At 47.8% G+C, this 15,642-nt stretch overlaps 1 protein-coding gene across 3 annotated transcripts in view; it reads left to right on the top strand.

Annotated features, from left to right (window-relative positions):
* The window catches only part of FLNB (filamin B), a 136,929-nt gene that overhangs the window by 115,688 nt on the left and 5,599 nt on the right, over positions 1 to 15,642 (top strand). For all 3 annotated transcript variants that reach the window (XM_037798961.1, XM_037798964.1, XM_037798973.1), the window contains 7 exons: positions 108 to 260; positions 363 to 485; positions 4,314 to 4,580; positions 5,203 to 5,340; positions 6,406 to 6,521; positions 9,604 to 9,736; positions 12,423 to 12,599. In XM_037798961.1, coding sequence (XP_037654889.1) covers positions 108 to 260; positions 363 to 485; positions 4,314 to 4,580; positions 5,203 to 5,340; positions 6,406 to 6,521; positions 9,604 to 9,736; positions 12,423 to 12,599 — 1,107 coding nt within the window. The remainder of the gene's footprint in view (positions 1 to 107; positions 261 to 362; positions 486 to 4,313; positions 4,581 to 5,202; positions 5,341 to 6,405; positions 6,522 to 9,603; positions 9,737 to 12,422; positions 12,600 to 15,642) is intronic.

Below are 15,642 nucleotides of genomic sequence, written 5' to 3' on the forward strand. Positions count from 1 at the left end.
GGAAATAGCAGTTTACGTTTTAAGGGTGGGATGCCCTTTCTGCATTCATCAAGCTCCCTTTTCCTCACGATTTGCTGGTAGAACAGTCCTGGGCTGCTGTGTTTCAGGTTACGGTGGCATCTCCTTAGCGGTGGAAGGCCCTAGCAAAGTGGACATCCAGACAGAGGACCTGGAGGATGGCACCTGCAAGGTCTCCTACTTCCCCACTGTGCCCGGGGTTTACATCGTCTCCACCAAATTTGCTGATGAGCATGTGCCTGGTAAGTGGGGCCCCCTCTGCCTGCCCTGCCTGGTGCTTGCGTATTCTGAGATTGTCGTGCTGCATCTCTGGCTGCTCCTGAAGGCCTTCTTGGTTCTTGCAGGGAGCCCCTTCACTGTGAAGATCAGCGGGGAGGGAAGAGTCAAGGAGAGTATCACTCGTACCAGTCGGGCCCCCTCCGTGGCCACTGTTGGGAGCATCTGTGACCTGAACCTCAAAATTCCAGGTGGGCACAGGGCTCTTGGGTCAGGGCAGCCTGGCACCAGCCCCCAGGGAAGTCAGGACAATGAGCACCACTGGGATACCATGTCCAGGCATGGCCCAGAATTTACTATCCTAGGCAACCGTGGGTCTGGTGATCTTTTATTTCATTTTCTTGTTATTTTCTATTTCTATTTCTGTTCTTACTTTTTTGCACAGAGGCCCGTCCAAGAAAAAATAAGTCCGTTAACCTGCTACCTTTTTCTTCTCCCAAATGAAATAACTTTACTTTGTCACATGACAGGAGAAACAGAAATCCTTTAACATTTTAGGTTTACTGTCTGTTGAATAGAATAATGTCAGTGAGAAAAGTGGCTCTGCTGATGCCAATATCTGGAAGTATTTAAGAAGTGCGGCCCAGAGGGAGCCTTCTAACATTTCTATTCATTTCTAAAATAAGAACGAGGGCTGCGAGGGCTGCACTGCAGGCTGGACAGCCTCATCAAGCCCTTTGGCTGTGAATTGTTCTTCCTGGGGCCAAATTAGCCAGTAAACAGACCATGTTCTGTCTGAAGTGTGGCCCAGGTGTTTTCTATAAAGAACCCTCCACCAGAGGAGTCACTGTGTAAATGAAGGTTCGGAGGCTCCTCCTCCCAGAAGTTGGCCCACGTTGTGGAGTTGCACAAATTCTATGGAGAAGGAAAATCTGAATAGTCTTCCGATGAAACTCGTGTTGGGATCTCCTGGAGAGTGGGCTCTCTTTCCTCCGCTGCATCTCGCGGCTCTCCTGACAGGTTGCAGATTCGGTTACTCTGCCTTCTCAGCTGAATCTGATGGGTTCTTCCTGTGTAGACATGCCTGAATGTGGTAAAATCTTCCTCACTGTAGTGTCAAACTGGAATCACTTAAAAAGAGTTGTTTTGATGTTTGTGATCATAAGAAGTTATGTGCTCAAAAATGGAGAAAGGAAGAGTCACCTCATATCTTACCATCCAAGGAGGTTGTTCATGTTTTTCTTCATGTTCTAGTTTGCTAATGCTGCGGAATGCAAAACACCAGAGACGGACTGGCTTTTATAAAAAGGGAGTTTATTTGGCTACACAGTTACAGTCTTAAGGCCATAAAGTGTCCAAGGTAACACATCAATAATCGGGTACCCTCACTGGAGGATAGCCAATGGCATCCAGAAAACCTCTTTTAGCTCGGAAGGCACGTGGCTGGCTTCTGCTCCAAAGTTCTGGTTTCAAAATGGCTTTCTCCCAGGACGTTCCTCTCTAGCAAGCTTGCTCCTTTTCAAGACGTCACTCACAGCTGCACTGAATTCCTTCTCTTTGAGTCAGCTCATTTATATGGCTCCACTGATCAAGGCCCACCCTGAATGGGCGGGGCCACGCCTCCATGGGAACATCTCATCAGAGTCATCACCCACAGCTGGGTGGGGCACATTCCAAGCAAATCTAATCAGCACCAAAAGTCTGCCCCACAAGACTACATGAAAAATAATGGTGTTTGGGGGACAATACATTCAAACTGGCATACTTCATTTCTTAAAAATTGAGAATACAATTCACACAACATAAAATCTACCATTTTAAAGTGTACCATTCAGTAATTTTAGTATTTTCATAAGATTGTGCATCCATCCCCACTGTCCAATACCAGACCATTTCCATCCCAAAAAGGAAACCCTCTGCCCACTAACAGTCACTGCCCATTCCCCTCTCCCCAGCCTCTGGCAACTATGAATCTACTTTCCAGCTCTATGGATTTGCCTATTCTGGACACTTTATATGAACGGAATCAGACAATTTACATGGCTTTTTGTGACTGGCTTTTTTCACTTAGCATTTTATAACACATGTCAGCACTTCATTCCTTTTTGTTGTTGAGTAATACTCCACTGTGTTGGATAGTCGATGTTTTGTTGATCCATTCGTTGGTTGATGGACATTTAAGTTGTTTCCATTCTTTAGCTCGTTTGAATAACATTTCTAAGAACATTCACGTACAGTATATTTGTGTGGAAATACATTTTCATTTCTCCTGGTTGTGGTCCTAGGAGTGGGATTGCTGGGATAATTCTGTGCTTAACTTTTTGAGGAACACCAAACCATTTTACACACGGTTGCACCGTTTTACATTCCCACTAGTAATGCATCAGCATTCCAATTCTCCATAGCCTTTTCAGCACTTGTTATTTTCCATGTTTTGATTATAGCTACCCTACATTTGAGACACAGAACTGGACAGCAATGCCTGCATCCTCACGGACACGTGTACTCCATTTCCACAACATACACTCACTATATTGTGGAATATTTCCACATAAAAACGCAAGCCTCCACACCATCTAATGACCACAAGGTATTCCACGTTGTGTCTAGATGCACCTTCCTTCATTTTGCTGTCTCCTTCCCTGTGCACTCATTTCCAGTTCCCTGACTTCTGTCACTGGGCTGCTGTGACAGTCGCCATCACGTGCTATGGATGCCTGGCTATGAGGTGGCTGGGGTAATACAGTTCAGATGCAGCCACACTTTGGTAAAATGTCCTCCAGAGAAGGTGTCAGTGCCCATTTTTCCACATGCCCACCAACACTGGGCACTGGCTTCCATTCTCACGTTGGCCAATCTGATGGAGAAAATATGGTACTCATTTTCCCTTTCATTCCTCTGATTGCTAGTGACATAGACTGTTTTCATCTGCTTTGCATTTCTCATTTTGAGAATGGTCTGTTCTCTTGCTTTTGCCTATTTGTTTCTTGAGGAACTAGTGAGTATCTTATCTTTGAGTAATATGAATAATTACCCTTTCTCTTAAATCCCTTCTGACTCGTTCACGTTGTTCCACTTTTCAGTTACTGGGTACCAGATGACCCTCAGTGAGACTCGTTTTCCCGCTCATTACTCAAATGATCCTCTCTTGTCAGTTATGAGTGGAGGACAATGGACCAGCTTCCAGCTGTCTGTCCTGAGGCCACAGGCCATGTGGGGTGACCCACTCCTCAATCTCCCTTCCTTTCTCTGTCTTCAGGCTCAGAGTCATGAACTGCTCCACCCAGATGCTGTAGGGCTGGAGGGTGCAGTCTCAGGCTGCTATAGGTGATCCGTTTCTATTCCTCGGCATGGTCTGCTCTCTGCCTGTTCCCGCTATGTCGGGCTTGGTCGTTGGCATGATATGGGCACACCCTGTGGGCTCGGCATGGTCTGCTTCCCAGTGTTGGTAACTTGAGGCAACGCTTTTCTGGAAGTGTGGCCTCTGGTCTTCAGTTTGCTGCAGACTTTGCTCATGCATGTTTTCCCCCTTTGCCGTTAGGACTGATGTGTGTGTATTTTTTCTCCATTTGCATTTTGTCTTGTTGCCTAAAAGAAATGCCACGGCTTCTAGGCAGTGAGCGGTGTTGGCTCTTGAGTTTTCTGTCCTTAGCTGCCTACAGAAAGGAGTCCCTCTAAGCTTGACACATGCTTCGTGTTATCTTTGGCCTAGAAACATCTGTGCTATCGTGGTTTGTGTTCACATGCTGTGACAGCTCAGGCTCCCTTTTAAAGCTGCTGTGTGGAATTAGGAGGCTACAAAAATACCTGATGGAGCAGAATGTATCAGTGCCCTGAGAATGCTTTCTGCACCAGGTGGCTGGAAGGACACTGCTCTCTCCATGTGGCCAAAGCAGCCCAGGGATTTGAGGAGCTGGGAAGCATCCAGGCTGAAGGGGAGGGAGTTGAGCACCCCACACCCACCAGGGAACAGCCACCCCCCACCAGGCTGCGCCCACCTTGCCCTTTACTGCCTGCCCTTCCTCGAGCCTTTGCCTTGACCCTCCTTTCTTTCTCCCCAACCTCACATCCCCCTTCAGAGATCAACAGCAGTGACATGTCAGCGCACGTCACCAGCCCCTCCGGCCGCGTGACCGAGGCAGAGATCGTGCCCATGGGGAAGAACTCGCACTGTGTCCGCTTTGTGCCTCAGGAGATGGGCGTTCACACGGTCAGCGTCAAGTACCGCGGGCAGCACGTGACGGGCAGCCCCTTCCAGTTCACAGTGGGGCCGCTCGGCGAGGGGGGCGCCCACAAGGTCCGGGCGGGAGGCCCCGGCCTGGAGAGAGGAGAAGCGGGAGTTCCAGGTGAGCCTTCCCGGCAGGAGAGTGGATCGAGCGTGGGCTGTGTGAACATGCTGTATATACCCTTTGCCCTGTTCTAAAGCATCGTTTCTTACTTGGGGTTCTGATGGAGCATGTCTTAAAAATGGCCTCTGCGGCTAAATAAGCTTGGAAATGCTAGCTTACCCAAAACTCACAAGTTTCTAACAAAGGGACTTCTCAAAGCCTGTAATTTATTAGTTTGCATCAGGAATCTCTAAGTAAGGAGCTAAGTAATGGGGCTGTTTCCAGAGCATCTTGCAGGGCTATGTTCTGTGGAACGCACTCGAATTCTGCAGAACCGATTGTAAGGTTCCGCTAGTGGTGGTTGCTGGTGGGAAGATCTGTGGGAACAACCTGAACATTTTTGTCTTTTTCTGGCTTGGTTTGAGTGTATAAAAAAGACACCAGGTTTGCCATGAACTTACAATCATTGGTATGGTGCTTAGGAAACCTCAGGAGTGGCTCTTGCCTGGGTTTTCCTTGGGATTAGGGAAAGACAAGAGGGCTGGCATCAAACTAAACCCAGCACTGCCAGTTTCAGCAAGCAGCAGCACAGGGGCGTGTGCTGGGCTCGCTCACTAACCAGGTGTTTATCTGCTCTCAGCCGAGTTCAGCATCTGGACCCGGGAAGCTGGCGCCGGAGGCCTCTCCATCGCTGTTGAGGGCCCCAGTAAAGCCGAGATTACATTTGATGACCATAAAAATGGATCATGTGGTGTGTCTTATATAGCCCAAGAGCCCGGTATGTACTTAAAGGCCGATCGAGGACATTTTCCTTGTTCGGGGAGGGGTAGGTTGCCAGGAACAGAAAATCGATGAAGAATTCATTTGCATGGGTGCACAGGGGAGCCTCCTAGAAACCTGGTCGCAGGAAATGCACCCAGGCTTCAAACGGGCAGAAATTCTTTTTCTGGTTTTCTCCTTGTCGTCTGTCTCAGCCTGTCTCTTTGCTTCATTCTTCCACTGAAATGCTCCATTCTTTCCAACCAGCCTGGCTCTCCACTGACCCTCAGACCTTGGCTGGTTGTGGCTGCCTCCAAATGGTGGCCCCAGCCTCTGGGCTCCCTAGAGCAGGGGTTCTTAACTTTTAACATCCCGTGGACCCTTGTGGCATCTGGTGAAGCCCATGGGAACCATTCTCAGAATAATGTTCTGAAATTCATAAAATACAATACATCCAATTATAAAGGAAATCAGTTATATTAAAAGGTAGTTCCAAAATATTGAAATACCAAACGTATAATATAGCAATGATATACTTCTTCATTCATGCATTAAATCCTAAGATTTGGTGACGGTCTATTAACTACCCTAATTTCTAAGTATTGATGAGTATAAATGATATGTCAAAACATATGTAAAACTGTAAAGTGATGTGAAAATATCTGAGATTGTCATTGGTGACAGAGTCACAGGTACTTTTAATGTGCTGTGGGTTTGCTGACATTTCTAAAGGAAGGAAGTGCTCAATTTCAATTAAAGATTAGGGAAGAATAAGGAAGTCAGTTTTTCCCATTCAAATTCGTCCATCTCCTGAATTCTATACACAGATCCTTTGGGGTGCCCTGCGGACCCAGGTTAAGGATCCCAGCCCCTGCCCGTCCAAGAAAAGCTCATTGGCCCAGCACGGCCGGGTGATGTGCCCTCACCCAGCTGGCCGTGGCCGGGGGCGTGACTCCCTCCGCAGAGGGTGAGGAGGGAGGGCAGGGTCTCTGCAAAGGCATTTCCGCCCTAGGTAAGACGTAAGAGGCTGCTCTGGGACCCCCTTTCGGAATCTCTGAATGATGGGACTTTCCTGTCCCCGCAGGTAACTACGAGGTGTCCATCAAGTTCAACGATGAGCACATCCCAGAAAGCCCCTACCTGGTGCCGGTCGTTGCACCCTCTGACGACGCCCGCCGCCTCACTGTTATGAGCCTTCAGGTGAGACACAAGGAAGCATCCCTCTCCTTGGCCATGGGCCGACCAGTGGGACCCCTGGACTCCTGAGGCCACCTCAAGCCCCGCTTCAGTGCCAAGGGCCCGGGCCCACTTTTGACCACTCACAAGTGGTGCCAATCTTGGGGGAGCTTTCTCAGCTCCCAGACACTTAGAAGACAGTTGGAGTAGCAAAAACAGCCACAGTAAACAAAAAGCACCTCAATGTTTGGGGTCAAGTTTGTTGATCAATATTTAAAAGAAACCAAAAAAGCTTGTTAATGATTGGTTAAAGGATAAGGAGGGTTTTCGAGACAAAACAAACACAGCCGTAACTTCCATGGTGGCCTGCTCTTTTGGCTTCCTTTTCCTCAAGAAAGTCAATTGGTAATTTACTTTAGGATGATGATTTATTACACTAAGTGTGCATCGCATTGTGTAAAGAACTTTATCCGTGTTACCTTATGAAATCCTTGCAACAGCCTGAGGAGTAAGAGCTCTTGATCCTGGTTTACCGTTAATCGTAGCCAAAAGGCCAAGAAGCAATTAAGCCCCATTTTAAAGATGAACAAATTGAGGTATGGGAAGGTTGTGGCTACAGGGAACCAACTAATATGAAGCAGAGCAAGGTCTCTGTGGTTCCTCAAGCCCTAACCCCGACCTTGTGCCAAATGGCTGCATCGTCCAACCTGTCAGGAAATTTAGCTCTGCTCCCTTATAAACAGGCCATTTAATTCAAGGTTTCACCAGCCCTTCAGCCAAACTGAGAACTAATTGGATCTGCCTTTGGGTCTTTTCTCAGAACCCTCAAAAATAATTAGGTGTCTGAATGAGGAGTAGCTATTCAGATGTAGAATAACACCCGAATCCTAGCATATGATTTCTGGCTAAATAGCCTTCAGCTTCCCCCAATTATTGACGATTATTGGATTGATTACAATCCAATCTCAAATCTCAGCTGGGGAAGCTCATTGGCTCTAATTCCATACACTTGGTTTACATTGGAAATTCTAACCTTACCCTGAGGGGAGTTGGGATACAGCTAGTCGTTCCAAACATCATTAGTTTGGAGGCCCAAGTGGAACCCAGACCATAATCACCAATTGAAGAGGCCTCACCGGGGAGTGCCAGGGGTGCCAACTGGTCGCTGTGGTGTAGATGTTTTTCTTGTGTTTCATTTAAAGGCTTCTTAGCAGAAGTTTCTTTTCTTGCCGACTTAGCTAAAACCTACGGAGGGAGATAAACCTGGCATTCATTGAGGGCAAACAGCTGCCTTCATGCATCTCGAAGATTTCTTTCGGATCTTCTGAGGTATTTATCTCCCTCTTGAGGATTTAGCGGCAAGCGGATTCAGGTAACGTAAATGGTACTGTCCGCAAGGAGCTGGTTTGGAGAAATCCTCCCTGGAAACTTTTCTGTTGACAGTCCTCTCATCACATCTCAGTCATATATATTTAAATAAGTACTCAGCAGGCTTTTGTAACCAGCTCCAGCAGGAGGGATATGATCCCACAGCATTCTCTGATTTTCCAGGGTCATTTGATGCCGAGGAATATGTAAATTATTTATCAGAGATTTATTGGAGGCCTACGTGGCAACATCTGGGGCCAGTTAGGAGAGAAGGGCATGTATTGTTTTGTCTTGCTTTTGAGACTTTTTAGAAAGTTGGAGTCTGCCGGCACTTTTTGGGGGAGGGGTGATCTGGTGATCAAAGACTCCTTAATTTTGTGCTCTTGTCTTTCCGTTCCGGTCAGTGGCAGCACTGGCCAATAGAACATTCTGCGATGATGGAAATGTTCCGTATCAGTGCTGTTCAGAACGGTAGCCACTAGCCACCTGTAGGTATTGAGCACTTGAAATGTGGCTAGTGTGATGAAGGAACTAAATTATGAATTTTATTTCATTGTAATTAATTTTAACTTGCATAGTTAGTGACTACCTATTTAGCGCAGTTACATCACTTTGCTACTGAAATATGATCCTCAGGCCAGCAGCCATGGCATCACCTGGGAACTTAACAAGAAATGTAAAATCCCAGGCCCACTGAATTAGACTCTGCATTTTAACAAAATCCCCAGATGGTTCCCTTGCACATTAAAGTGTGAGTCCTGCTGCTTTAGCATTTGAGAAGTAGCTGCCCAACCAAGGTCAAATTGGAGCTGCTAGTTTGTCAAATTTTCTAGGCAGTATTGGCCTGTCTTTAAATACCTGAAATGTTGCTGCTCGGCTTTCTTCCTAAGTATCGAAATTTTTAATCAGCTCCTTCCTGAAGAGGATAATTTCCACCGAGCATAGAGAGTAAAATTGATCCAGCGAGAGAAAAAGCCACACTTTTTCCTATTGCCTCTTTTGGGGTACAGATAAATTTAAATAGATATTAATATTTAATGATGAGCTAACAATTTCGAGCCTTACTGTGTGTGGGCCAGGTCCTGTGCTCTGGGCTTGCCAACGTAAACTCATTTAATCCTTGCAGCACCTCTCTGAGTGAGAGTCTGGTTTTAAGCCTGTTTTACAGATGAGGAAACTGTGACTCAAAGAAGTTCATCAACTTAGTCAAATAACTGGGAAATAGGAGTAAACTCAGGCCCAGCTGATTCTTAACCATTATGCAGAACTGTCTCCCTCGTGTGTGTAGCCCTTTTCAATTTTATTTCAAGTTCTCTCCATTCCTACCCTTGAGATAATAAACAGTCACATAAAACTTGTTCACATTAGTGGGTGCATGGTTTTGTCAGATGCCAGCCCCCTCCTAAGAAGCAGCCCTTATTTTCTGGACCTCTCTGGCTCTTATTTGAGATGCTGAGACTACAGTCCTGTTTCAAGCCTCCAGCCCCAGCTTCCAGTCTGAATCAAGATGGTTTGGGTATGAGACCATGCAGACGTGTGTCTCTGCTTTCATATATTATATTTAATGCTAGAAATGTGTGATGGCCTACCAACTCTTCTGATGTCAGATGTTATATGGACAAACATTCTGGGCCTGTTTGCCTGAGAACCGTCACCTGGAGTTCCGGGTTGTGTCAGCATGTGCCACTGAGCAGGGACCACCAAGGGCTATAACCTGTCTAATGTATTAAATTCTCAGGAATCGGGATTAAAAGTTAACCAGCCAGCATCCTTTGCAATAAGGTTGAATGGGGCAAAAGGCAAGATTGATGCAAAGGTGCACAGCCCCTCTGGCGCCGTGGAGGAATGCCACGTGTCCGAACTGGAACCAGGTGAGCAAGGCCCAGTAGAATCCGCGCTTTCCGCGCAGTGTTTCTGCAAATGTGCATCCCAGCGGAGGACTGATCAGACTCACACTGCCAGTGAGTGTTTGTGTTCCCTTTGCCAGTGCCAGGCACTCTTTATAAATTAGGGTATAAACATTTGCAGGGGACGGGCGGGAAGACATTTTAGGGTATGATGCATCTTTTTTTTTTTTTTTAAACAAAATACTGCTTTATTTTCTGTTTTCCAGATTCCTTTCACATGACATTTATCTTGATATTGTTTCATTTTAGTGAAATCTTAACAGATTTTTATTGTATTGCAGCTCTAATGGCGTGAGTTAAGTACATTTTGATCTCACTTTACTCTGAGAGAAAGGGTAGATCGGTGTTCATCAGTAACCCTTAAAAAATAGGATCTGGGTCCCTAGGGCTCAATAGCATAAGATTTTCTTGCCCAGTGCCTTGGTATATGGAATTCACCAATATCAATCAACTTTAAAGAGACCATTTTGCCAATAAACATTTATTAAGTGCCAGAGCCTTGGTAGGAAAGCAGAGCTGAGGGTCATGTTTCCTGCCCTCAAAGAGGAGCTCAAAGTCTAGCAAGAACCTGGCCAGAAACCTGCAGTACACTGTGCTGGTACCAGGTAATCACCAAGTACCCTGGAAAATTGAGAACAAATGCTGTGGATGCTCAGAGGAGGAGAGAAAAATGGTGTCTGCCTTGGCAAGTGCATGAGGGCTTCTTGGAGGAGGTGACATTTAATGTGGGCTTTGATGGATGAGGAAGAGACATGATCACCACCTTTATTGAGCATTTGCTCTGTGCCCGGCTGTCTGTACAGTGAGGGTAACAATCTAAGACCTGGGTTAGCATTTAGATGTCTTTCTCCCTCTGGGCAGAAAAGGCAGTGGGGAGCCTTAGAAGGAACAAATATTGGGGGGGGGGGTCACACCTTGCTTAAGTCTGGCAACACTATAGAGAATGTGTTGGAACATTTGAAAGGCACAGTGGTGAGCTAATGCTTCTAGAGTGGTTGATTAGAGAGAACAGAATCAATCAACTGTGTTGGAAATGAAAGAGGGGAACTTGAGGTCAGAGAACAATAACACTTGGTGATCCGCTGACCATGGGGGTGAATGAGAGGGTGAATTAAGAAAAGTTACGTGTATCTGGGTGACTGGATAGATTGGGTAGTGCAATTATAAAGATGGATGAGCAGTGGTCACGGCCTTGAAGAGGTGACTGTTTTGTTTTGGGGCATTTTGAAGTGCCTCCCAGATATCCAAGTGGGATGTTTAATATCAAAGATCATTACAGCATTGTGATTGGCAACGAGTGAAATATGATGTCCGCAATCCTGGGACAGTGTTTGAAGCCTTATGATATCTGAGATCACCAGTGTGTGACAGTTAGGATGGTGTTGGTTGCGAATTACAGAACACCCAACTGGAGCAGACTCACACAGTAAAGAGGTCCATCAATGCACATCATTGGGAAGTTCAGGATCTAAGATGGGCTTGAGCAGCAGTTTAATTCATCCAGCAGTGTCTTTCAAAACCCCGAATATCTGTGCTCTTTCTCCTGCTTTGTGGGCCTTATTCTGAGGCTGTCCTTCTGTTGGTGGCAAGATGGCTGCAGCAGCCCCAGACTTCTCATCTTCACACCACATCAGTCATGAGAAACATCCTCTCCTCTGGATTCTTTCTTAGAAGTCTGAATGCCTCCTTTCCTAGAAGTCTCCAGCAAACCTGTCCTCCAAACCCACTGAACTGGGACACATGCCCATTCCTGAGTCACTTCCTGTGAATAAAGAATTGCTTGACTTAGGCTTGGAGAAAGGATTTTCCTGATTAGCTTGATCCAACCAAGGACCACCCTTGGACAATGGGGGGCATCAGCTTCCCCTAAATTGCATTGGCTTTAAGAGAGAAGGAGTGGATACCCACCTGGGCACTGCTGAGGGGAGGTGCAGTGATGAAGGATGTGGGATGAACAACTCCTTATAGATGTTCACTTCATGTGAATAGTGGTCAGAGGAGAGAGAGCAGAGGGTCAGGGTGGAGCTATAAGAAACAAATTCTGAAGGGGATGAAGGGTATAAGGAGCCAGGGAGATAGGACAACATGGAAGAACAGGCTACCTGCATCCCAGGCGGGAGGGCTTTAAGGAGGAAGGGATGGTCAAGTGATGCATTATAGATGGATATTCTTAGAGCCATTTCAGTTAACGGATTGTCCTGCCTCATGCTATGGTGCAAACAGACGGCGAGAAGTTTGGCCATTGGCATGCAGGACAGTTGCTAGCTTTGAGCATAAATGCCAGTTGGAAGCATTTTCTTCCCTTTCAAGTGGCCAAGTAGAGAAACTTTGTAATAAGTGAGTTTTTCATAAAGAAAGGACTGTTCTTGCAAGGCAAGGTCACAGGGGATAAGGCAGCCCTGGGTAGCCACAGAGTATCAAACATAAATTTGAGATTTGGATGCATTTCCCAGGGGACTGACTAGGGACATGCAAATAAGCCCATCCAGCTTTGAAAGCCAGTGTGTTGGGTGCCAGGCTTCCACTAGAACTATTGTTCCATTCATGAGCTGAGATTTGCCGCCTCAGGTTGGCCGCCTGTCCTTTGTCCTCACCTTGCTTGGTGGTATTCATTTGTCTGGTTTTACTCTGACTTTGCCTCCTCTCGTAGATAAGTACGCCGTTCGATTCATCCCCCACGAGAATGGTGTCCACGCAATCGACGTCAAGTTCAACGGGAGCCACGTGGTTGGAAGTCCCTTCAAAGTGCGCGTTGGGGAGCCTGGACAAGCGGGGAACCCCGCCCTGGTGTCCGCCTATGGTGCAGGGCTCGAGGGGGGCAGCACAGGTAACACACGACCCCCACCCCTCGCCTATGGCTCGGCCGGCTCCAGGGGCAAAGCCAGGTGAAATCTTCACACTTCGAGGAAGCCTTTTATGGCGGCTGTCCTCAAGCACATGAATAACACACACTTTGGAGGCACTCGCTCTCCAGGCTTGTTTTGGGAGATTTGGTTTGCCCATGATAAATCTCCAGTGAGGGTTGGTGGCTGTGTCATCACATTTCTTACTGCCTCTGGATTCAGATTTTTCCTTCACCAAGTTCCTTGATCTTAGGGATGGTCAGAGATAGTCGGGGACCTGACTGTCGTTGGTTTTCAGGGTTTCTTTGCCTATACAAGATTCCTGATGCATGTTAAGGGGCCTCCCCGGAGGCCTGTTAGCTCCCTTAGTGGTCCCCAGCTCCCAAAAACATGTCGAAGAGGCGGAAAGGCCCATCATAGCCCATTTCCTCCCCCTTTTACTCTCTGATCCTCATGGAGGAGGAAATATGACTGAAATGGTCAAAGAATTCTGAAGCTTTGGGGGCCTGTTATAATTTGTTTTCAGTCTTTGCCACAGATGGACACATTTGTGAAAAGTACAGGCAGCACAGATGTATATAAAGTGACACTCACATTTTCTGCTAACTCCTTGCCTCCAGGTCCAGAAATAAACACTGCCAACACTGAGGAGAGGACTGTCAGACGCTCTCTCTCTCCATCTTCATCTTTGTGGCTCAGTTGTTAGTTGGTTCATTAGATAGATAGGCAGAAGCAATCTCTTACTGCACATTCATTGTTGTACAGCTTGCTTTTTTTCACTTGACATATTGATCTTCCCATGTCACAAGATCTATTCCCCCTCTACCTTTTAAAGGCTGCATTTAGTATTCACACTGTGAACTGTAGGTTACTTGAACAGTCCCCTGGAGATGGGCATGGGCTGGTTTCCAGTGCAGCACTATTAGGGAGGATGCAGGGTGAGAGCTTTTCTGTGGGACACATCTGCAGGTGTGGATGCACTGGGACACGGTTTGCACAAGGCTGTGGCTTTGGGTCCTCTTAGAAAGGTGGCCCCAATCCCAGATTTCTGCAGTCCCCTGTGTGGACACAGCCCTCCTGTGCTCCTCCCCTGGCGGGATAAGGGGCGGAATTGCCTCCCGATAGATGAGGGGATGAGTGGCTGCGGTTACCCAGCATCCAGCCCTGGGGAGCGCATGTCCTAAGTGGCCAAGGGGCCCCACCCAGGGGTGGGAGTGCCTGGCATGCCACTCTGGGGCCCAGGTCAAAGCAGTGACCTCAGCAGAACCACTCACAGGGTGATACGAGTGCTGCCAGACTCCCCAGGTTGATTCCATTCAGGCCCCACACTGAACTCTGAGCTAGCAACTTGCCCTTTGTAAAAGAGCCAGTGTCATTTCTCCCTCCCAAAGGCCCTGTGAGGCTAGGTGATGTCCCATTTTACAGATGGGCAAACTGAGACACAGAGAGGTTGAGTCTCTTCCCAGGCTTACTCAGCTGAGAGGGTCTAAGCCAGGGAGCAGCCCAGGTCTGTGATCTCAGAGCCTGTGCCCTTCACCCCCAGGCTTCACCATCTCCTCAGTGGCTGGTTCACCTAAGACAGTGACTGCCCCCCCAGCCTGCTTTGGGGCCCTAAACCAGGCGCCCTGTCCTCCCAGCTGCCCTGGAATGGTTCCCAGGCAGTGGTGCAGGTAGTTGGCCCCTGCCAAGCCACCCACCACCGAAGGCTGGGATCCTCCTGGAATTTGAGCACCCGGCAGGCCTTGGTCCAGACCCCAGAGCAGGCGCCAGGGTTTCACACGCCTGCCAGGAGCCCCCTCTCCTGCCACCCTGAGCCTTCTCCTGCTGCTTCTTGGTGGCTTGTACACCTTCTCGGGAGCTTGAGTTTCAAACTGTGCTTTGCTTTGTAAGCACAGGACGCTGCTGAGAGAAGGAGCTGGTCTTGCAGGGAAACTCTCAGCCCGGAGGGGAGAGGTACAGAGCACGCCTGTTCCAAACCCTGTGTAAATATTGCTCTTGTCAAGGCAAAGGTGTTTTGTTTTTCTAGCCCTCCTGCTCCCAAGCCTTTTCCCAAATAGCCATCCTAAGATTACACAGCTGCAGTGCAAATGGAATGAAAAGGTATCTGTGCTTGGCCGCTGAGGGCCCGTGTCCTGACCGTCTGAACAAAGCAAACTTTCCTGTGTTTTTCTGGGTGGGTTTGCTGTTTCTCTTGGCTCCAGCTATAAATGGTCCATTCTGCAGATTTTGGAGCAAGGGAATGCAGAGAATTTGGGGCAGGACTCTGCTGGAGTGGGGGAGCTGAGAGGTTGGGAGTGAGAACAGAGAGTTCCAGACTCTTTGTGACAGCAGAGCTACTTCCCTGATTAAATGATCCAGGGGCCTCAGTGTGCAGGAGTTGTAACAGAAGAGCCTGCTGCTCTCCCACTACCCCATCGCCTGCCTTAGATCGAGTGGTGCTGCAGTAAACGTGCATTAAACTCACAGAGACTGAGCCCCTCAATCTTGGGGTGGAGGAGAGGACCACACCCAGAGATGTTTGGAGTATCGGATATTGGTTATTGCTAGAGGTGTGGTGAGAGAGAGAGGGTTCTCCTGTCTTCTCTCAGGCCTGGGACAACCCTTATGTTTAAATCCCAGTTCTGCTGCCTTTCCCCAGCGGTGTGTCTTGGAACAAGGGATTTGACCTCACTGAGCCTCCACTTCCTGCTCTGTAAAATGGGGGTAGGAAGAGAACCCACCCGATATGCACATTCTGAGCCTTGGTGGCGGTAGTGTGCAAAGTTCCCAGCCAGGTAGCTCTTCCCCCATAATTTTTTATTTCCCTTTCCCACCTTTCCCGGTCCTCCCAGTCAGGATGAACTGATTTTTCTCAGGAATGGAGTAACTTGTTAAAAAGGCTAAGGCTTCTTTCCACTGAAGCCAGCTCTTTTCAACTCCGCTTTCAAAATATCTTTCCTTATCACCCCCTTGCAGCGACTTCCTGGAAGCCAGTCTCCTTGCTGCTCCCCATTCCTGGGCCATGTGGCTCCATCCTCAGCACCCGCT

The sequence above is a fragment of the Choloepus didactylus genome, chromosome 1 (genome assembly GCF_015220235.1).
Source record: "Choloepus didactylus isolate mChoDid1 chromosome 1, mChoDid1.pri, whole genome shotgun sequence".
In the NCBI taxonomy this organism is placed as follows: domain Eukaryota; kingdom Metazoa; phylum Chordata; class Mammalia; order Pilosa; family Megalonychidae; genus Choloepus; species Choloepus didactylus.